The sequence below is a fragment of the Cherax quadricarinatus genome, chromosome 8 (assembly GCF_038502225.1).
Source record: "Cherax quadricarinatus isolate ZL_2023a chromosome 8, ASM3850222v1, whole genome shotgun sequence".
NCBI lineage: Eukaryota > Metazoa > Arthropoda > Malacostraca > Decapoda > Parastacidae > Cherax > Cherax quadricarinatus.
Window position 1 is genome coordinate 6,690,356 of NC_091299.1, and position 23,701 is coordinate 6,714,056.

General features: G+C 43.2%; 1 protein-coding gene across 1 annotated transcript in view; it reads right to left on the bottom strand.

Moving 5' to 3' along the window:
* Positions 1 to 22,659, bottom strand: part of LOC128685320 (opsin-5-like) — a 117,993-nt gene extending 95,334 nt beyond the window's left edge. Inside the window, exon 1 of the mRNA XM_070082817.1 lies at positions 22,215 to 22,659. Coding sequence (XP_069938918.1) covers positions 22,215 to 22,455 — 241 coding nt within the window. The 5' untranslated portion in view covers positions 22,456 to 22,659. The remainder of the gene's footprint in view (positions 1 to 22,214) is intronic.
* Positions 22,660 to 23,701: the final 1,042 nt, after the last annotated feature.

The window sequence follows — 23,701 nt, forward strand, 5'->3', positions numbered from 1 at the left end:
ATACAAGCAGGTCGGTACTGTTGCTTACAAGCAGGTCAGTACTGTTTCTTACAAGCAGGTCGGGACTGTTGCATACAAGCAGGTCGGTACTATTGCTTACAAGCGGGTCGGTACTGTTGCTTACAAGCAGGTCGGTACTGTTGCATACAAGCATGTTGGTACTGTTGCATACAAGCAGGTCGGTACTGTTGCATACAAGCAGGTCAGTACTGTTGTTTACAAGCAGGTCGGTACTGTTGCATACAAGCAGGTCGGTACTGTTGTTTACAAGCAGGTCGGTACTGTTGCATACAAACAGGTCGGTACTGTTGTTTACAAGCAGGTCGGTACTGTTGCATACAAGCAGGTCGGTACTGTTGCTTACAAGCGGGTCGGTACTGTTGCATACAAGCAGGTCGGTATTGTTGCTTACAAGCAGGTCGGTACTGTTTCTTACAAGCAGGTCGGTATTGTTGCATGCAAGCAGGTCGGTACTATTGCTTACATGCGGGTCGGTACTGTTGCTTACAAGCGGGTCGGTACTGTTGCATACAAGCGGGTCGGTACTGTTGCATACAAGCAGGTCGGTACTGTTGCTTACAAGCAGGTCGGTACTGTTGCATACAAGCAGGTCGGTACTGTTGTTTACAAGCAGGTCGGTACTGTTGCATACAAGCAGGTCGGTACTGTTGTTAACAAGCAGGTCGGTACTGTTGCATACAAGCAGGTCGGTACTGTTGCTTACAAGCAGGTCAGTACTGTTTCTTACAAGCAGGTCGGGACTGTTGTTTATAAGCAGGTCGGTACTGTTGCATACAAGCAGGTCGGTACTGTTGTTTACAAGCAGGTCGGTACTGTTGCATACAAGCAGGTCGGTACTGTTGCATACAAACAGGTCGGTACTGTTGCTTACAAGCAGGTCGGTACTGTTGCATACAAGCAGGTCGGTACTGTTGTTTACAAGCAGGTCGGTACTGTTGCATACAAGCATGTCGGTACTGTTGCTTACAAGCAGGTCGGTACTGTTGCATACAAGCAGGTCGGTACTGTTGTTTACAAGCAGGTCGGTACTGTTGCATACAAGCAGGTCGGTACTGTTGTTTACAAGCAGGTCGGTACTGTTGCATACAAACAGGTCGGTACTGTTGTTTACAAGCAGGTCGGTACTGTTGCATACAAGCAGGTCGGTACTGTTGCATACAAGCAGGTCGGTACTGTTGCTTACAAGCAGGTCGGTACTGTTGCATACAAGCAGGTCGGTAATGTTGTTTACAAGCAGGTCGGTACTGTTGCATACAATCAGGTCGGTACTGTTGCATACAAGCAGGTCGGTACTGTTGCATACAAGCAGGTCGGTACTGTTGCTTACAAGCAGGTCGGTACTGTTGCATACAAGCAGGTCGGTACTGTTGTTTACAAGCAGGTCGGTACTGTTGCATACAAGCAGGTCGGTACTGTTGTTTACAAGCAGGTCGGTACGGTTGCATACAAGCAGGTCGGTACTGTTACATACAAGCAGGTCGGTATTGTTGCTTACAAGCAGGTCGGTACTGTTGCATACAAGCAGGTCGGTACTGCTGTTTACAAGCAGGTCGGTACTGTTGTATACAAGCAGGTCGGTACTGTTGTATACAAGCAGGTCCGTGCTGTTGTTTACAAGCAGGTCGGTACTGTTGCATACAAGCAGGTCGGTACTGTTGTTTACAAGCAGGTCGGTGCTGTTGTTTACAAGCAGGTCGGTGCTGTTGTTTACAAGCAGGTCGGTACTGTTGTTTACAAGTAGATCGGTACTGTTGTTTACAAGCAGGTCGGTACTGTTGCATACAAGCAGGTCGGTTCTGTTGTTTACAAGCAGGTCGGTGCTGTTGTTTGCAAGCAGGTCGGTACTGTTGTTTACAAACAGGTCGGTACTGTTGTTTACAAGCAGGTCGGTACTGTTGTTTACAAGCAAGTCGGTACTGTTGTTTACAAGCAGGTCGGTACTGTTGCATACAAGCAGGTCGGTACTGTTGTTTACAAACAGGTCGGTACTGTTGTTTATAAGCAGGTCGGTACTGTTGTTTACAAGCAGGTCGGTACTGTTGTTTACAAGCAGGTCGGTACTATTGTTTACAAGCAGTTCGGTACTGTTGCATACAAGCAGGTCGGTACTGTTGTTTACAAACAGGTCGGTACTGTTGTTTATAAGCAGGTCGGTACTGTTGTTTACAAGCAGGTCGGTACTATTGTTTACAAGCAGGTCGGTACTGTTGCATACAAGCAGGTCGGTACTGTTGCATACAAGCAGGTCGGTACTGTTGCATACAAGCAGGTCGGTACCGTTGTTTACAAGCAGGTCGGTACTGTTGCATACAAGCAGGTCGGTACTGTTGTTTACAATCAGGTCGGTACTGTTGCATACAAGCAGGTCGGTACTGTTGTTTACAAGCAGGTCGGTACTGTTGCATACAAGCAGGTCGGTACTGTTGCATACAAGCAGGTCGGTACTGTTGCATACAAGCAGGTCGGTACTGTTGCTTACAAGCAGGTCGGTACTGTTGCATACAAGCAGGTCGGTACTGTTGTTTACAAGCAGGTCGGTACTGTTGCATACAATCAGGTCGGTACTGTTGCATACAAGCAGGTCGGTACTGTTGCATACAAGCAGGTCGGTACTGTTGCTTACAAGCAGGTCGGTACTGTTGCATACAAGCAGGTCGGTACTGTTGTTTACAAGCAGGTCGGTACTGTTGCATACAAGCAGGTCGGTACTGTTGTTTACAAGCTGGTCGGTACTGTTGCATACAAGCAGGTCGGTACTGTTGCATACAAGCAGGTCGGTACTGTTGCATACAAGCAGGTCGGTACTGTTGCTTACAAGCTGGTCGGTACTGTTGCATACAAGCAGGTCGGTACTGCTGTTTACAAGCAGGTCGGTACTGTTGTATACAAGCAAATCGGTACTGATGTATACAAGCAGGTCGGTACCGTTGTTTACAAGCAGGTGGGTACTGTTGTTTACAAGCAGGTCGGTACTGTTGTTTACAAGCAGGTCGGTACTGTTGTTTACAAGCAGGTCGGTACTGTTGCATACAAGCAGGTCGGTACTGTTGCTTACAAGCAGGTCGGTGCTGTTGTTTGCAAGCAGGTCGGTACTGTTGTTTACAAGCAGATCGGTATTGTTGTTTACAAGCAGATCGGTACTGTTGTTTACAAGCAGGTCGGTACTGTTGCATACAAGCAGGTCGGTACTGTTGTTTACAAGCAGGTCGGTACTGTTGTTTACAAGCAGGTCGGTACTGTTGCATACAAGCAGGTCGGTACTGTTGCATACAAGCAGGTCGGTACTGTTGCTTACAAGCAGGTCGGTACTGTTGCATACAAGCAGGTCGGTACTGTTGTTTACAAGCAGGTCGGTACTGTTGCATACAAGCAGGTCGGTACTGTTGTTTACAAGCAGGTCGGTACGGTTGCATACAAGCAGGTCGGTACTGTTACATACAAGCAGGTCGGTATTGTTGCTTACAAGCAGGTCGGTACTGTTGCATACAAGCAGGTCGGTACTGCTGTTTACAAGCAGGTCGGTACTGTTGTATACAAGCAGGTCGGTACTGTTGTATACAAGCAGGTCGGTACCGTTGTTTACAAGCAGGTGGGTACTGTTGTTTACAAGCAGGTCGGTACTGTTGTTTACAAGCAGGTCGGTACTGTTGTTTACAAGCAGGTCGGTACTGTTGCGTACAAGCAGGTCGGTACTGTTGTTTACAAGCAGGTCGGTGCTGTTGTTTACAAGCAGGTCGGTGCTGTTGTTTACAAGCAGGTCGGTACTGTTGTTTACAAGTAGATCGGTACTGTTGTTTACAAGCAGGTCGGTACTGTTGCATACAAGCAGGTCGGTTCTGTTGTTTACAAGCAGGTCGGTGCTGTTGTTTGCAAGCAGGTCGGTACTGTTGTTTACAAACAGGCCGGTACTGTTGTTTACAAGCAGGTCGGTACTGTTGTTTACAAGCAAGTCGGTACTGTTGTTTACAAGCAGGTCGGTACTGTTGCATACAAGCAGGTCGGTACTGTTGTTTACAAACAGGTCGGTACTGTTGTTTATAAGCAGGTCGGTACTGTTGTTTACAAGCAGGTCGGTACTGTTGTTTACAAGCAGGTCGGTACTGTTGTTTACAAGCAGTTCGGTACTGTTGCATACAAGCAGGTCGGTACTGTTGTTTACAAACAGGTCGGTACTGTTGTTTATAACCAGGTCGGTACTGTTGTTTACAAGCAGGTCGGTGCTATTGTTTACAAGCAGGTCGGTACTGTTGCATACAAGCAGGTCGGTACTGTTGCATACAAGCAGGTCGGCACTGTTGCATACAAGCAGGTCGGTACCGTTGTTTACAAGCAGGTCGGTACTGTTGCATACAAGCAGGTCGGTACTGTTGTTTACAAGCAGGTCGGTACTGTTGCATACAAGCAGGTCGGTACTGTTGTTTACAAGCAGGTCGGTACTGTTGCATACAAGCAGGTCGGTACTGTTGCATACAAGCAGGTCGGTACTGTTGCATACAAGCAGGTCGGTACTGTTGTTTACAAGCAGGTCGGTACTGTTGCATACAAGCAGGTCGGTACTGTTGTTTACAAGCAGGTCGGTACTGTTGCATACAATCAGGTCGGTACTGTTGCATACAAGCAGGTCGGTACTGTTGCATACAAGCAAGTCGGTACTGTTGCTTACAAGCAGGTCGGTACTGTTGCATACAAGCAGGTCGGTACTGTTGTTTACAAGCAGGTCGGTACTGTTGCATACAAGCAGGTCGGTACTGTTGTTTACAAGCTGGTCGGTACTGTTGCATACAAGCAGGTCGGTACTGTTGCATACAAGCAGGTCGGTACTGTTGCATACAAGCAGGTCGGTACTGTTGCTTATAAGCTGGTCGGTACTGTTGCATACAAGCAGGTCGGTACTGCTGTTTACAAGCAGGTCGGTACTGTTGTATACAAGCAGGTCGGTACTGATGTATACAAGCAGGTCGGTACCGTTGTTTACAAGCAGGTGGGTACTGTTGTTTACAAGCAGGTCGGTACTGTTGTTTACAAGCAGGTCGGTACTGTTGTTTACAAGCAGGTCGGTACTGTTGCATACAAGCAGGTCGGTACTGTTGTTTACAAGCAGGTCGGTGCTGTTGTTTGCAAGCAGGTCGGTACTGTTGTTTACAAGCAGATCGGTATTGTTGTTTACAAGCAGATCGGTACTGTTGTTTACAAGCAGGTCGGTACTGTTGCATACAAGCAGGTCGGTACTGTTGTTTACAAGCAGGTCGGTGCTGTTGTTTGCAAGCAGGTCGGTACTGTTGTTTACAAGCAAGTCGGTACTGTTGTTTTCAAGCAGGTCGGTACTGTTGCATACAAGCAGGTCGGTACTGTTGTTTACAAGCAGGTCGGTACTGTTGCATACAAGCAGGTCGGTACTGTTGTTTACAAGCAGGTCGGTACGGTTGCATACAAGCAGGTCGGTACTGTTGTTTACAAGCAGATCGGTATTGTTGTTTACAAGCAGATCGGTACTGTTGTTTACAAGCAGGTCGGTACTGTTGCATACAAGCAGGTCGGTACTGTTGTTTACAAGCAGGTCGGTACTGTTGTTTACAAGCAGGTCGGTACTGTTGCATACAAGCAGGTCGGTACTGTTGCATACAAGCAGGTCGGTACTGTTGCTTACAAGCAGGTCGGTACTGTTGCATACAAGCAGGTCGGTACTGTTGTTTACAAGCAGGTCGGTACTGTTGCATACAAGCAGGTCGGTACTGTTGTTTACAAGCAGGTCGGTACGGTTGCATACAAGCAGGTCGGTACTGTTACATACAAGCAGGTCGGTATTGTTGCTTACAAGCAGGTCGGTACTGTTGCATACAAGCAGGTCGGTACTGCTGTTTACAAGCAGGTCGGTACTGTTGTATACAAGCAGGTCGGTACTGTTGTATACAAGCAGGTCGGTACCGTTGTTTACAAGCAGGTGGGTACTGTTGTTTACAAGCAGGTCGGTACTGTTGTTTACAAGCAGGTCGGTACTGTTGTTTACAAGCAGGTCGGTACTGTTGCATACAAGCAGGTCGGTACTGTTGTTTACAAGCAGGTCGGTGCTGTTGTTTACAAGCAGGTCGGTGCTGTTGTTTACAAGCAGGTCGGTACTGTTGTTTACAAGTAGATCGGTACTGTTGTTTACAAACAGGTCGGTACTGTTGCATACAAGCAGGTCGGTTCTGTTGTTTACAAGCAGGTCGGTGCTGTTGTTTGCAAGCAGGTCGGTACTGTTGTTTACAAACAGGCCGGTACTGTTGTTTACAAGCAGGTCGGTACTGTTGTTTACAAGCAAGTCGGTACTGTTGTTTACAAGCAGGTCGGTACTGTTGCATACAAGCAGGTCGGTACTGTTGTTTACAAACAGGTCGGTACTGTTGTTTATAAGCAGGTCGGTACTGTTGTTTACAAGCAGGTCGGTACTGTTGTTTACAAGCAGGTCGGTACTGTTGTTTACAAGCAGTTCGGTACTGTTGCATACAAGCAGGTCGGTACTGTTGTTTACAAACAGGTCGGTACTGTTGTTTATAAGCAGGTCGGTACTGTTGTTTACAAGCAGGTCGGTACTATTGTTTACAAGCAGGTCGGTACTGTTGCATACAAGCAGGTCGGTACTGTTGCATACAAGCAGGTCGGTACTGTTGCATACAAGCAGGTCGGTACCGTTGTTTACAAGCAGGTCGGTACTGTTGCATACAAGCAGGTCGGTACTGTTGTTTACAAGCAGGTCGGTACTGTTGCATACAAGCAGGTCGGTACTGTTGTTTACAAGCAGGTCGGTACTGTTGCATACAAGCAGGTCGGTACTGTTGCATACAAGCAGGTCGGTACTGTTGCATACAAGCAGGTCGGTACTGTTGCTTACAAGCAGGTCGGTACTGTTGCATACAAGCAGGTCGGTACTGTTGTTTACAAGCAGGTCGGTACTGTTGCATACAATCAGGTCGGTACTGTTGCATACAAGCAGGTATACAAGCAGGTCGGTACTGTTGCATACAAGCAGGTCGGTACTGTTGCTTACAAGCAGGTCGGTACTGTTGCATACAAGCAGGTCGGTACTGTTGTTTACAAGCAGGTCGGTACTGTTGCATACAAGCAGGTCGGTACTGTTGTTTACAAGCTGGTCGGTACTGTTGCATACAAGCAGGTCGGTACTGTTGCATACAAGCAGGTCGGTACTGTTGCATACAAGCAGGTCGGTACTGTTGCTTATAAGCTGGTCGGTACTGTTGCATACAAGCAGGTCGGTACTGCTGTTTACAAGCAGGTCGGTACTGTTGTATACAAGCAGGTCGGTACTGATGTATACAAGCAGGTCGGTACCGTTGTTTACAAGCAGGTGGGTACTGTTGTTTACAAGCAGGTCGGTACTGTTGTTTACAAGCAGGTCGGTACTGTTGTTTACAAGCAGGTCGGTACTGTTGCATACAAGCAGGTCGGTACTGTTGTTTACAAGCAGGTCGGTGCTGTTGTTTGCAAGCAGGTCGGTACTGTTGTTTACAAGCAGATCGGTATTGTTGTTTACAAGCAGATCGGTACTGTTGTTTACAAGCAGGTCGGTACTGTTGCATACAAGCAGGTCGGTACTGTTGTTTACAAGCAGGTCGGTGCTGTTGTTTGCAAGCAGGTCGGTACTGTTGTTTACAAGCAGGTCGGTACTGTTGTTTACAAGCAGGTCGGTACTGTTGTTTACAAGCAAGTCGGTACTGTTGTTTTCAAGCAGGTCGGTACTGTTGCATACAAGCAGGTCGGTACTGTTGTTTACAAGCAGGTCGGTACTGTTGCATACAAGCAGGTCGGTACTGTTGTTTACAAGCAGGTCGGTGCTGTTGTTTGCAAGCAGGTCGGTACTGTTGTTTACAAGCAGATCGGTATTGTTGTTTACAAGCAGATCGGTACTGTTGTTTACAAGCAGGTCGGTACTGTTGCATACAAGCAGGTCGGTACTGTTGTTTACAAGCAGGTCGGTACTGTTGTTTACAAGCAGGTCGGTACTGTTGCATACAAGCAGGTCGGTACTGTTGCATACAAGCAGGTCGGTACTGTTGTTTACAAGCAGGTCGGTACGGTTGCATACAAGCAGGTCGGTACTGTTACATACAAGCAGGTCGGTATTGTTGCTTACAAGCAGGTCGGTACTGTTGCATACAAGCAGGTCGGTACTGCTGTTTACAAGCAGGTCGGTACTGTTGTATACAAGCAGGTCGGTACTGTTGTATACAAGCAGGTCGGTACCGTTGTTTACAAGCAGGTGGGTACTGTTGTTTACAAGCAGGTCGGTACTGTTGTTTACAAGCAGGTCGGTACTGTTGTTTACAAGCAGGTCGGTACTGTTGCATACAAGCAGGTCGGTACTGTTGTTTACAAGCAGGTCGGTGCTGTTATTTACAAGCAGGTCGGTGCTGTTGTTTACAAGCAGGTCGGTACTGTTGTTTACAAGTAGATCGGTACTGTTGTTTACAAGCAGGTCGGTACTGTTGCATACAAGCAGGTCGGTTCTGTTGTTTACAAGCAGGTCGGTGCTGTTGTTTGCAAGCAGGTCGGTACTGTTGTTTACAAACAGGCCGGTACTGTTGTTTACAAGCAGGTCGGTACTGTTGTTTACAAGCAAGTCGGTACTGTTGTTTACAAGCAGGTCGGTACTGTTGCATACAAGCAGGTCGGTACTGTTGTTTACAAACAGGTCGGTACTGTTGTTTATAAGCAGGTCGGTACTGTTGTTTACAAGCAGGTCGGTACTGTTGTTTACAAGCAGGTCGGTACTGTTGTTTACAAGCAGTTCGGTACTGTTGCATACAAGCAGGTCGGTACTGTTGTTTACAAACAGGTCGGTACTGTTGTTTATAAGCAGGTCGGTACTGTTGTTTGCAAGCAGGTCGGTACTATTGTTTACAAGCAGGTCGGTACTGTTGCATACAAGCAGGTCGGTACTGTTGCATACAAGCAGGTCGGTACTGTTGCATACAAGCAGGTCGGTACCGTTGTTTACAAGCAGGTCGGTACTGTTGCATACAAGCAGGTCGGTACTGTTGTTTACAAGCAGGTCGGTACTGTTGCATACAAGCAGGTCGGTACTGTTGTTTACAAGCAGGTCGGTACTGTTGCATACAAGCAGGTCGGTACTGTTGCATACAAGCAGGTCGGTACTGTTGCATACAAGCAGGTCGGTACTGTTGCTTACAAGCAGGTCGGTACTGTTGCATACAAGCAGGTCGGTACTGTTGTTTACAAGCAGGTCGGTACTGTTGCATACAATCAGGTCGGTACTGTTGCATACAAGCAGGTCGGTACTGTTGCATACAAGCAGGTCGGTACTGTTGCTTACAAGCAGGTCGGTACTGTTGCATACAAGCAGGTCGGTACTGTTGTTTACAAGCAGGTCGGTACTGTTGCATACAAGCAGGTCGGTACTGTTGTTTACAAGCTGGTCGGTACTGTTGCATACAAGCAGGTCGGTACTGTTGCATACAAGCAGGTCGGTACTGTTGCATACAAGCAGGTCGGTACTGTTGCTTACAAGCTGGTCGGTACTGTTGCATACAAGCAGGTCGGTACTGCTGTTTACAAGCAGGTCGGTACTGTTGTATACAAGCAGGTCGGTACTGATGTATACAAGCAGGTCGGTACCGTTGTTTACAAGCAGGTGGGTACTGTTGTTTACAAGCAGGTCGGTACTGTTGTTTACAAGCAGGTCGGTACTGTTGTTTACAAGCAGGTCGGTACTGTTGCATACAAGCAGGTCGGTACTGTTGTTTACAAGCAGGTCGGTGCTGTTGTTTGCAAGCAGGTCGGTACTGTTGTTTACAAGCAGATCTGTATTGTTGTTTACAAGCAGATCGGTACTGTTGTTTACAAGCAGGTCGGTACTGTTGCATACAAGCAGGTCGGTACTGTTGTTTACAAGCAGGTCGGTGCTGTTGTTTGCAAGCAGGTCGGTACTGTTGTTTACAAGCAGGTCGGTACTGTTGTTTACAAGCAGGTCGGTACTGTTGTTTACAAGCAAGTCGGGACTGTTGTTTTCAAGCAGGTCGGTACTGTTGCATACAAGCAGGTCGGTACTGTTGTTTACAAGCAGGTCGGTACTATTGTTTACAAGCAGGTCGGTACTGTTGTTTACAAGCAGGTCGGTACTGTTGCATACAAGCAGGTCGGTACTGTTGTTTACAAACAGGTCGGTACTGTTGTTTATAAGCAGGTCAGTACTGTTGTTTACAAGCAGGTCGGTACTATTGTTTACAAGCAGGTCGGTACTGTTGCATACAAGCAGGTCGGTACTGTTGCATACAAGCAGGTCGGTACTGTTGCATACAAGCAGGTCGGTACTGTTGTTTACAAGCATGTCGGTACTGTTGCATACAAGCAGGTCGGTACTGTTGTTTACAAGCAGGTCGGTACTGTTGCATACAAGCAGGTCGGTACTGTTGTTTACAAGCAGGTCGGTACTGTTGCATACAAGCAGGTCGGTACTGTTGCATACAAGCAGGTCGGTACTGTTGCTTACAAGCAGGTCGGTACTGTTGCATACAAGCAGGTCGGTACTGTTGTTTACAAGCAGGTCAGTACTGTTGCATACAAGCAGGTCGGTACTGTTGCATACAAGCAGGTCGGTGCTGTTGCTTACAAGCAGGTCGGTACTGTTGCATGCAAGCAGGTCGTACTGTTGTTTACAAGCAGGTCGGTACTGTTGCATACAAGCAGGTCGGTACTGCTGTTTACAAGCAGGTCGGTACTGTTGTATACAAGCAGGTCGGTACTGTTGTATACAAGCAGGTCGGTACCGTTGTTTACAAGCAGGTGGGTACTGTTGTTTACAAGCAGGTCGGTACTGTTGTTTACAAGCAGGTCGGTACTGTTTTTTACAAGCAGGTCGGTACTGTTGCATGCAAGCAGGTCGTTACTGTTGTTTACAAGCAGGTCGGTACTGTTGTTTGCAAGCAGGTCGGTACTGTTGTTTGCAAGCAGGTCGGTACTGTTGTTTACAAGCAGGTCGGTACTGTTGTTTACAAGCAAGTCGGTACTGTTGTTTACAAGCAGGTCGGTACTGTTGCATACAAGCAGGTCGGTACTGTTGTTTACAAACAGGTCGGTACTGTTGTTTACAAGCAGGTCGGTACTGTTGTTTACAAGCAGGTCGGTACTGTTGTTTACAAGCAGGTCGGTACTGTTGCATACAAGCAGGTCGGTACTGTTGCATACAAGCAGGTCGGTACTGTTGCATACAAGCAGGTCGGTACTGTTGTTTACAAGCAGGTCGGTACTGTTGCATACAAGCAGGTCGGTACTGTTGCATACAAGCAGGTCGGTACTGTTGCATACAAGCAGGTCGGTACTGTTGCATACAAGCAGGTCGGTACTGTTGCATACAAGCAGGTCGGTACTGTTGCATACAAGCAGGTCGGCACTGTTGCATACAAGCAGGTCGGTACTGTTGCATACAAGCAGGTCGGTACTGTTGCATACAAGCAGGTCGGTACTGTTGCATACAAGCAGGTCGGTACTGTTGCATACAAGCAGGTCGGTACTGTTGCATACAAGCAGGTCGGTACTGTTGCATACAAGCAGGTCGGTACTGTTGCATACAAGCAGGTCGGTACTGTTGCATACAAGCAGGTCGGTACTGTTGCATACAAGCAGGTCGGTACTGTTGTTTACAAGCAGGTCGGTACTGTTGCATACAAGCAGGTCGGTACTGTTGCATACAAGCAGGTCGGTACTGTTGCATACAAGCAGGTCGGTACTGTTGCATACAAGCAGGTCGGTACTGTTGCATACAAGCAGGTCGGTACTGTTGCATACAAGCAGGTCGGCACTGTTGCATACAAGCAGGTCGGTACTGTTGCATACAAGCAGGTCGGTACTGTTGTATACAAGCAGGTCGGTACTGTTGCATACAAGCAGGTCGGTACTGTTGCATACAAGCAGGTCGGTACTGTTGCATACAAGCAGGTCGGTACTGTTGCATACAAGCAGGTCGGTACTGTTGCATACAAGCAGGTCGGTACTGTTGCATACAAGCAGGTCGGTACTGTTGCATACAAGCAGGTCGGTACTGTTGCATACAAGCAGGTCGGTACTGTTGCATACAAGCAGGTCGGTACTGTTGCATACAAGCAGGTCGGTACTGTTGCATACAAGCAGATCGGTACTGTTACATACAAGCAGGTCGGTACTGTTGCATACAAGCAGGTCGGTACTGTTGCATACAAGCAGGTCGGTACTGTTACATACAAGCAGGTCGGTACTGTTACATACAAGCAGGTCGGTACTGTTGCATACAAGCAGGTCGGTACTGTTACATACAAGCAGGTCGGTACTGTTGCATACAAGCAGGTCGGTACTGTTGCATACAAGCAGGTCGGTACTGTTGCATACAAGCATCTGTCACATTAGTCTGGGTAGCAATATCAACAACATCGCATACTACTTCATATGATCTAAATGCGATTCTTTGTACTTATCAGAACTAATTTCTCTAACCTTATACTTATTGCATGTGATATGTTCTACAACTCGATAAGGGCTGACAAACTTTTGATCGAGCTTAGGCATTGCGGATGTTTTGCTGAAATTTGTCAGCATAACTCTTGAACCTACTTTAACTTTTGATGGCTTAGCACGGCTATTAGTTACTCTAGTAAATTCTGCTGTTGATTTATGAAGTGTTTCACGGATTCTTCTAAAAACACTCTGAGCTATGCTGGTACGAGTTGGTATGAAATCATCAGGGTTGTAATTGGGTTTTGGAGTAGAATATAACAACTCATAGGGTAAGCGCTTGTCTACACCATACAATGCATAATGTGGAGTATCACCTATGAAAGCATTGTAAGCAGAATTTATGGCACATTGAACATCTGGAATAACTTCATCCCAAGTTTCACTATTGGGGTTGATAGTGGCTCTCAAGACATCAAGTACTTTCTTATTGGTTCATTCAGCTAACCCATTGCTGGCAGGATGATGAGGAACAATGGTGGATTTAGAGATCTTGTATAAAGTACACAAATTTTCAAGAATCTCATTACAGAATTCACCTCCATTATCTGTTACTAAGGACTTAGGGGTGGTATGCCTGCAGATAATGCGTTCTTTAAATGCTTTAGCTACTGTCTCAGCAGTCTTATCTGCAATAGGAACTAACAATATCTTGTGAAATGGTCTACCATAACACAGATGTTTGTTGCCTTGGAGGGAACATTTAAAATTGGTTAACAAGTCAAGGGCAACTCTTTCCCACGGTTCACTAGTGGTTGGGTACACCTGGATTGGATTAGGACCATTGACATTTCCTTTACGTTGCATACAGACACTACATTTCTTAACATACTCTGAAATGTCCGTTGCCATACGTGGCCAAAAGTATTTAATTCTGGCTTGTTTCACAGAACGATCCATACCAGGGTGTGCAACACCTGGTGCATCATGAACTAGCTGTAGAGCTACGTTCACTAGTGACTGTGGAATTACTAACTGGTAAACTCTTCTGCTTGGAGTACCTAACTCGGCTGTTCGATACAATAATTCTTGGGTCATTACAAAGTCACTAATGGGTGCTGGTGGCTTCACAGTCAGAATAAGATCTTCCTGGAGCAGGAATCGAATCACACCAGACCACATGGGATCTGTTCTTTCTTACTGGAGGAATGAACAAACTCGGTGGAGTGGATGACTTTCCCCGGTTGAAAAAAATTAACGCTATAACACGCAATATGAGCATGGGAGAACGAATCTACTATCTCACTGCAAGCACAGGGGAAAATAAATGAACACGGTCAACAATACTGATATTCAATCTGAGTCGCACACAGTGACACGAGGTATCAACTATAAAGAAACTACACTTACAAAAGTTAACATGTGAAAGTTACTCGAGAAAGAACTTTTTACAATGCACGGATTACTGTCAACGAGGATGGGATCACCATCTGGAACACAAGGGACAACAACAACACTCAAGTGAGTACACTAGCCACAGAAACGTCTTTCTGCAACGGCTTGTGGCATCAGCAAGAGATGGCATAACTCGTTGCAAGTAAAGTTCTTCTCAAAGCGTCCCCTGGGAAGGAACGAGTACTTGAACAAGTCGTCATCCCAAGGATAGTAGTCTCAGCACCCAGGGTTGTCTGAGGTTCCTCTGAAACCCAAGGTAACTGTACACTATCCTGCGTGCACGATATTGTGGCTGGAGTCCAGACAGGAGTGACAGTATTACTAGTGCCTGACCGCTCGGCTACCTTAATAAGTAATGAACGAATCTATAGGAACTTAATCTGAACTTCACATTTCGCAGCACTTTAACAAATCTCAGATAAAAGCTGTGAGAACAAACACATTGCTCAAGGGCTAGGTATTGTCTTTCAGTCAGTAAGGGAATATTGGTACTGTGGACTGATTCATATTGGCTTTGACTGGCATGATACACTAAGTGAACATTCAAAAGTGACTGGGACATCTTCTCAGGGAACTTACTCAAGGACAAAAAGGCAAAAAAAAAAAAAAAAAAAAAGAGAGAATGACACAATAAGCTTAAATGGGAAGAAAATGCTTAACTATTCTGCATAAGTAATTAAAAATTGACAGGTCACACTGTAAGCAAGGAAACTCACACAAGAAAATACTTAACTGAATAAACAACACTCTGAAAATCAAGAGAACTTGTACTTTACTCAAATCTAATTTGCTCAACTTTACTTTAAAATGAGTTAATGGCACAGTGAGTTATCTTTACTCTCAATGCAATAGGGAAATACAACAATAAAATGATGAATCAATCAAAAATGTTGAAATGGACTCAATAAATCTTGTGCAAAATTAAGAAAAACTGGGAAAACAATTCACTAAAAATAAAATAAAATGGCGCACAAAGAATAAAATATTATGCACAGAAAAGAGCATAAGAAACTGCACTGAAATAAACTGTAGCAATATTGCAAATAACAATTGCTAATCAAGAGTACTGCACAACACTACATAAAATTTCTGCAAGAAGAATTTTAATGACAACACAATGTTTGCACAAGAATTATTGCAAAATGAGTCAATGTGCAATAATAAAAAAATTACACACACAAGAAAATACAGTTTACAAGAAAAGAAAATATAGCAAGGAATGAAATGAGTGAACACTTTAACTCTTAATTGCAACTTAAGCAACACTTACTGAACAAACAAAGAATGATTTACTTTAAAGAGTGAATTTGTTCAATGAAATATAAAAAAATAGATGCAAAAACACAGAACAAAAGGGTTGAACACTTACAGTGATGCAGAACACAACACATCAATATAAACACAGTACTAGAATTTTCTTGCTATGAAACTTGATGTGTGAAAAAATTGTAAAAATAATTTTCTTGCTTGCACAAAACAATGGCACTATTGTCTGTGGAAATAAGACAAATTAGACACTGGCTAAATGAAAAGAATTAACACAAAATGTTCAACACACAGAGAGAACAAAACAAGAATACACAAATGCTGGGAGGAAAATATAACAGACAACACTGAGTTGTGATGCAGAATATAAGGTAATAAATTACTGAATTACTTCACTGGAATACTGAGAACACAAGGTGATTCTGAAGTGGAAACACAAGTTCTATACTGCTCATATGTGTTGCACACAACAAGGAAAAAACACTAAGGTATATAAAAACACTAAGGTATATAAAGTATATAAAAAAAAGAAGCACAACACAACAGGCATGAAATTATGCACGAAAATTAACACTGAATTAAGAAGAGAAAAAAAATATTGCAAACAGTATATAATAAACACTGAGTCTAATCAAAAGTTACTGAATGTCACTAAAAAAAATCACTGGAAACACAAAAAGAAATGTCTCAACACTCGCAATTGTCTCTATGAAAAATATTATCACTGTAACGACTTGGTGAAGAATTAGGTAGATGGTGGAAGGTTGGAGGATGGAAGCTATCGTCTCGTGGCTGGCTACTGTGATCGTAGAATGTGCACTTACATCGACGATTGACTCACACAGGAGGCTTTCAACGGTGGCGCTACTGACAAAGACACACTCTAGCTCTTGACCCCCTATGTGGTCCTTAAAATATGGTGCTAGAACCCATAATAAGAGTACCAAATACAGTGGTAGTGGTTGGGTAAGTGGGTGAGTGGCTGAGTGAGGCGGCTGAGGCCGGGCAGTGGTGAGGCACCGCGTGGTGAGTGGGCCTATGGGATGAATGGCGTAAGCCTCACTGGGGACACCCTCACTGGTGCGAAAATATTTCTAAGCCCGGCTGGCTTAAAACAAACCCACGAAATACCACAACACCACAGGGATGAAAAAGCACTCAGAATGGCTTGGAGCATGAAGCACAAAGCGATGAAGGCTGTACCCACGTGGCTTGCTTGAGTACTGGGTTTAGTCACCTCGGTAGTCACCTAGGTTAGTTGCTGGCTGGCTTTGCTTAACCCTTCACACAGAATGGCTCGATAACTTCTAACGATGAGCACAGCAGGGGTGGAAAGCTGGCTTGGCAGGCAAGGCTGGATGATGTTAGGCTAGTCTGGACTGACTCCCTCACCACAGACTGGCTGCTGGCTTATTTTGCAAACTCGGGTCAACCCCTCGGGAGTGATGCAAATAAGCAGATAAACACTAATACAAAGACTGACCAGTGAATAATGTAGAGGCTGGTAGATGCTTGCGGGCTAGGTCGAGCATTAACCTTCTCGGCAGGCCTACTCACAAGATGGCGACCGGCTCAGTAGAAATTTATCTCCAGAAATCGCTGTAATCGTCAGAATTACAGGCCCTCCGTTGCCACCAAATTGTCGTAGGGGTTCGGTAAGGAGATAAGAGGGTTGGATGGCAACGATATATATTGTCAGACTGTGGTAAGGAAGGGATGGGACCAGCCTGACGTGTTACTTCCTGGATGTCTATACGCCGAGTGAGAGCGAGGCAGCTTGTCTCACTGCCTCAAGCTGTACCCCGTGACCCCTCAAGGAAGGCTCCTTAACGCTGGTGAGGGGCTCTTGATCTAGGGAATTGGATCTGTGCTCCAGTTGGATCTGTGCTCCAGTTGGATCTGTGCTCCAGTTCCCTGAATTAAGCCTGAATGCCTTCCATCCCCCCATAGGCGCTGTATAATCCTACGGGTTTAGTGCTTCCCCCTTGATTATAATAATAATAATGTACCCCGTGACGTCATACAGTCACAGGCCTAGGGAGCTTCTATATAAAACACATAGATGGTACTATAATACTCAACTAATCTATGCATACAACACATGTAAATGAGGATCAGCAACTATGCTGACATGTATGGCTGATTATGCATCAATAATATATGGCTGATTACGCATCAATAATGTATGGCTGATTGCGCATCAATAATGTTTGGCTGATTGCGCATCAATAATGTTTGGCTGATTGCACATCAATAATGTTTGGCTGATTGCTCATCAATAATGTATGGCTGATTGCTCATCAATAATGTATGGCTGATTGCGCATCAATAATGTATGGCTGATTGTGCATCAATAATGTTTGGCTGATTGTGCATCAATAATGTTTGGCTGATTGCTCATCAATAATGTTTGGCTGATTGCTCATCAATAATGTTTGGCTGAGTGCGCATCAATAATGTTTGGCTGATTGCTCATCAATAATGTTTGGCTGATTGCTCATCAATAATGTTTGGCTGAGTGCGCATCAATAATGTTTGGCTGATTGCGCATCAATAATGTTTGGCTGATTGCGCATCAATAATGTTTGGCTGATTGCGCATCAATAATGTATGGCTGATTGCGCATCAGTAATGTTTGGCTGATTGCTCATCAATAATGTATGGCTGATTGCGCATCAATAATGTTTGGCTGATTGCGCATCAATAATGTTTGGCTGATTGCGCATCAATAATGTATGGCTGATTGCGCATCAATAATGTTTGGCTGATTGCGCATCAATAATGTTTGGCTGATTGCGCATCAATAATGTATGGCTGATTGCGCATCAATAATGTTTGGCTGATTGCTCATCAATAATATTTGGCTGATTGCTCATCAATAATGTTTGGCTGAGTGCGCATCAATAATGTTTGGCTGATTGCGCATCAATAATGTTTGGCTGATTGCTCATCAATAATGTTTGGCTGATTGCTCATCAATAATGTTTGGCTGAGTGCGCATCAATAATGTTTGGCTGAGTGCGCATCAATAATGTTTGGCTGATTGCGCATCAATAATGTTTGGCTGATTGCTCATCAATAATGTTTGGCTGATTGCACATCAATAATGTTTGGCTGATTGCGCATCAATAATGTTTGGCTGATTGCGCATCAATAATGTTTGGCTGATTGCGCATCAATAATGTTTGGCTGATTGCCCATCAATAATGTATGGCTGATTGCGCATCAATAATGTTTGGCTGATTGCCCATCAATAATGTATGGCTGATTGCGCATCAATAATGTTTGGCTGATTGCGCATCAATAATGTTTGGCTGATTGCCCATCAATAATGTATGGCTGAGTGCTCATCGAAGACCACCATCCACAGTAGTTAATTTCACTACTTTCATTGTTTACCTCTCCCAGGGCTAAAAACTGATGTCTCACACACACAAAATGCCCATGAAAACGGAATAATGACTTAAAAAAAAACTATTCGACTTAATAAAAAAAAAGGCGCAAGATTTGTAAAGTCATCATTTACTAATGAATCAAACTTCGATTTAGAGAAAATGCTGTTCTCCGAACACTGCTTCAGGAACATCCTTGTTATTAAAGTAATATTCGATACCTGGTAAGAACGAATTTGAAATTATGATTAAAAATTAGGAAATAATTTTATACGCTGATAGTCCCTGAGGTTCTTGTCTCTCAAGACTTTGTTAAGATAAGAGAGTTGCTATGTTAGATTCGCGACTCTTGCCAACCTGCAGGTTAGGCAGCAGTGTTCAGAGAGCATCGTTGTGGCTCCCCATGAGAGTTGTGTATATTTTGTAGCTTAGGTGTTGAGGACATTCAAGATTTTAAGCATATCCGCAAGGCGAACCGAAATTTATCTAAATTAAGTGTTGCAATGGCTTCATTCTCTTCCATTTTATTTTTTTTAGCCATTAGACGCCTCCCTTTCTTTTTCCCTCTCTTGCTATTCGTCTTCCATTTCCTCATCTCTAAGTCACCCACCCCCTCTTCTTCCCCTTCTTTTTCTTTCTTATTCTCTTCGTACATTTATTAGATGCCTCCTTCTTCTTCCTCCTCCTCAACTCCCTCTTCCCTCGTCCTCCCCCATTTCCTCTCAGCCGTTTTAACAAAATCCAATCCTAAGTAAGTCAAGAGGAAACACGAACTAATGCAGCTAATCCGGATTTGTCAACATTCAGTGTAGGTGAAATTTGGCTTCAGTCAAAAACTATCTAATCTATCATCGTCTTTCTCTTTAGACTTTTTATTAAAGGGAAAAGGAATTCTGTGTACGTATATTTTGTATATATATATATATATATATATATATATATATATATATATATATATATATATATATATATATATATATATATATATATATAAATATATATATATATATATATATATATATATATATATATATATATATATATATATATATATATATATATATATATATAATATGCATATCACACATATGTGCAGAATAACCCCTGTGAAAAAATGTTGAAATTCCAAGCGTTTTCGTGACTTCTCACATTATCAAGGAACTATAAAAGTAAAACATCAACAGGAAAGCATATATTGGGAAGACTACACCTCAGAGTCACGTCACAACACCCGACTATGTGAAACCCAGCTAATACTCTACCCAAGCATTAAATTTTTTTTACTTGCCTAATGTATCATTAAATTCTTTCCAAATTTTATTAATTATAAATGAATCCAATTTATATAAAACAAAAGAAATATTCATATTATTTTCAAAACTGCTTTTTATGAAACAAGATTCAATTATATTCCTGTCGACCATGGACTTGCTTGATACTACTTTCTCAACTTTTGAAAATCAATTGGATGGTTAAAATCTCTTACATGAATAAATAGAGCATTGGAATCTTGTCCAGTTCTAATGCTATATTTATGTTGTTTTAATCTTAGTTCGAGATTTTTACCAGTTTGACCGTAATAAACTTTATCGCAAATTCTACAAGGAATCTCATAGACACATCCTCTGTCAACATTTTGGAGGGATTTTTTTGTCAAAAGCTTTTTTAAATTTATGAAGATTTTTAAATACAACTTTGATATTAAAAGTCTTAAGAAGAGAAGGCATATCAACGAAGTTTTGATGGTAAGGGAGAACCAACATATTTTTAGTTTAATAAGGCTGGTTGTCCCTTTTTGGATTGTAAAAAGTATTTCTAGCAATTTTAAAAGATTTATCAATTACGCATCTTGGGTATTTTAGATCATTACCTATTTCATAAATATTGGATATTGCTTCATCTATGAACTCTGGACTACAAATACGTAAAACTCTCTAAAACACTGATGGGAAAACAGACAGTTTAACTCTATCTTGAAGTGAAGAATAATGGTGTACATAGGAACAGTTATTTGTAGAGTTTCTGTAAATTTTAAATTTAAAATCATTGTTACCCTTAATAATTAAAGCATCTGGAAAAGACAATGAATTATTTTCTTGGAACTCAACAGTAAAGTTTATAGAATGAGTTGAACTATTGAATTTAGCAAGGAAATGTTTTATATCTATATTTTTAGGCATAAGACACAAAATATCATCAAATATCATTGTTCTGCATATTGTGATATCACCTGTTTATTGTGATCTTATTACACACATACTACATGCATACGTACATGTGCCTTTGCATCTATCCCTGAATGTATAGCTGAAAATGTTAAAACTTGTAAGATTGTCTGTAAACAGACTTCTGGGTCTGACTACGTCCATCTCCTTTCCAACAGAATTAACTGACTCGTTTTGTTCATTCCTCCCTCTCTCTCTCTTTCTCTCTGTTTTTTATCTTCCTGATGCGCTTTTTTCATCCTCCACTTTTTTTTCCAGTCCTCCCTGACGTATATCATCAGCCACTTATATAAATAACCTCGAGAGTTGCATAGCTAGCCACCTCAAAAGGCTTTTCACCCCCAAGGCTCGAGACTCCTCTAGGGAGCTTCCTCCTGCGGCTTTGTGTGAACCTTTAAAAGCCACCGTCAGACTCCACAGTGGGACGAAATCAAGGTACCTTTCATCGCCTCACGCGGCAGTCATGCAGGTCACCAGTGGTTATACAGCAGTCATGCAGGTCACCAGTGGTTATACAGCAGTCATGCAGGTCACCAGTAGTTATACAGCAGTCATGCAGGTCACCAGTAGTTGTATATAAGTTACTTAGTAGTTATATATAGTAGGTATGTTAGCAGGTATGTTCGCACAAACTCTGGTATTCTGGGAAAATATTTCTATTCTTGCAGTCTGGGAAAAACACTTGTCTTCCTCCACTCTGGAAGTTACATCGATCACTAAATTGGGTCTGACAGGTACTAATTGGCTACTTCTCTGTTAGTATTGAGGAATTCCTCAACATCTTTCTCTTTCATATCCCCTAAGACACTCTCACTCTGACTCCCTCCCGTTAAGGCTGGGAAGGGACTCTTCTACTGAGCTATCCTTTTATCTTTATCATCTGGTAATAGATGATGATTTTCCACCGACATAGTAATTATAACTTCTCGGCAGATAGCCTCGGTATCTCTGCCGATAGCCTCGGTGTCTCTGCCGATAGCTTCGGTATCTCTGCCGATAGCCTCGGTGTCTCTGCCGATAGTCTCGGTGTCTCTGCCGATAGCCTCGGTGTCTCTGCCGATAGTCTCGGTGTCTCTGCCGATAGCCTCGGTGTCTCTGCCGATAGCCTCGGTATCTCTGCCGATAGCCTCGGTGTCTCTGCCGATAGTCTCGGTGTCTCTGCCGATAGCCTCGGTGTCTCTGCCGATAGCCTCGGTATCTCTGCCGATAGCCTCAGTCCCTGCAGATAGCCCAGTCCCTGCAGATAGCCTCAGTCCCTGCAGATAGCCTCAGTCTCTCTATAGGCTGTTCAGCTATCTGCCTCACTAATTTTTTCCATTTTCTTCCTCCCATACTCCCATACACTCATTCTCCAATGCTCCGGTTACATTTCTCTCCATTCTTTCCTCCCTCACTCACTCTCTTCTGTACTTACCGACGACGATGAGGAAGACGCCGACGATGAAGTCCTCGTACCACATCAGACGAGAGTCAAACTTGTCGATGTAGCCGGAGTGATCCTCACAGCAGCTGCTGGAGACATTGGCTCCAGGGTCGTTCATGACCTCTTGCAGCTGGACCTCTATCCCAGAAGCAGCAGTACCACCACCACCTGGCGTAGCATCAGCTGACGAAGCACCAGCTGCTGCAGTACTAGCTGCACCAGATTTTCCCATACCTTCCTTTGCACCAGCTGTCGTAGCCTTAGTAAACACGAAGTTTTAAAGCTGGATCTTACGCTATCACTGACTGCTACGAAAAAAAATAACAATGGTTATAAATGACCATAATTTTTAAAGGTAAGCCAGCGGAAGGCCTCGGTCAGATGACCAAAAGCTCCAAAGGCGGGTCATCATCTGACTAAGACCCGCGTCAGGAAACATTTGTCCTGTTTCCTGACGAACCTTACCTAACCTAACCTAACTGACTGCTATAATGACAGCTCCTGCTAAGTGATTAGTATATACTAACGTGGTTAAAAAAAAGGTAATAAATTCATTATAACAGCATTCTGACCACGTGTGAACAGACTTACACTACCACATCAAAAGTCTCACCTCAAAAAATCCTTATTCATACAAATTTTAAGGGACCCCTAAAACGCCTGTCCATTCCCAGCTTGACTCAAAGTGAAGTGACCAGAGAGACTTATTTGTTTGGGCAGCAAGTGACCTCTCTTTCCTAACCACATACTGACCTATATATATATGTCGTGCCCAATAGGCAGAACTTGCGATCTTGGCTTAAATAGCAACGTTCATCTTGCCATATAGGACAAGTGAAAATTTGTGTATGCAGTAATTTCGCCAAAATCATTCTGAACCTAGCGAAAAAAATATATTTCACTATGTTTGTTTAGTATTAAATTACTGTAAACAAATCTAAAATATATTTAGTTGGGTTAGGCTAAAATAAATTGTTCTTGTTATAATAAGGTTAGGTAAGTTTTCTAAGCTCTTTTTGGTGCAAAATTATAAATTTTTACATCAACATTAATGAAAAAAATATATCTTTAAAGGTATAAGAGAAAATTTTAGAAAGGACTTAATTTTAAATGAGTTCTTGCTAATTGAGCAGTTTTACATATTCGGCACGACATATATATATATATATATATATATATATATATATATATATATATATATATATATATATATATATATATATATATATATATATATATATATATATATATATATATATATATATATAGGAAGGTACCATCTCTAGAACTGTCCTGGGGACCCTCATCTACAGAGAAAAGAATAAACTTGCTTCAGGGAAAACTCGAGGTTCTCCCTGAAGCTGTTTGAAAATTTTCTCTTACCACTCCCTATATATTCTACATATGCTTTATTTAAAAACAAGATACATTGACAAAAATACAATATGGAGTAAAACAACAAAGATAACAACTCAGAG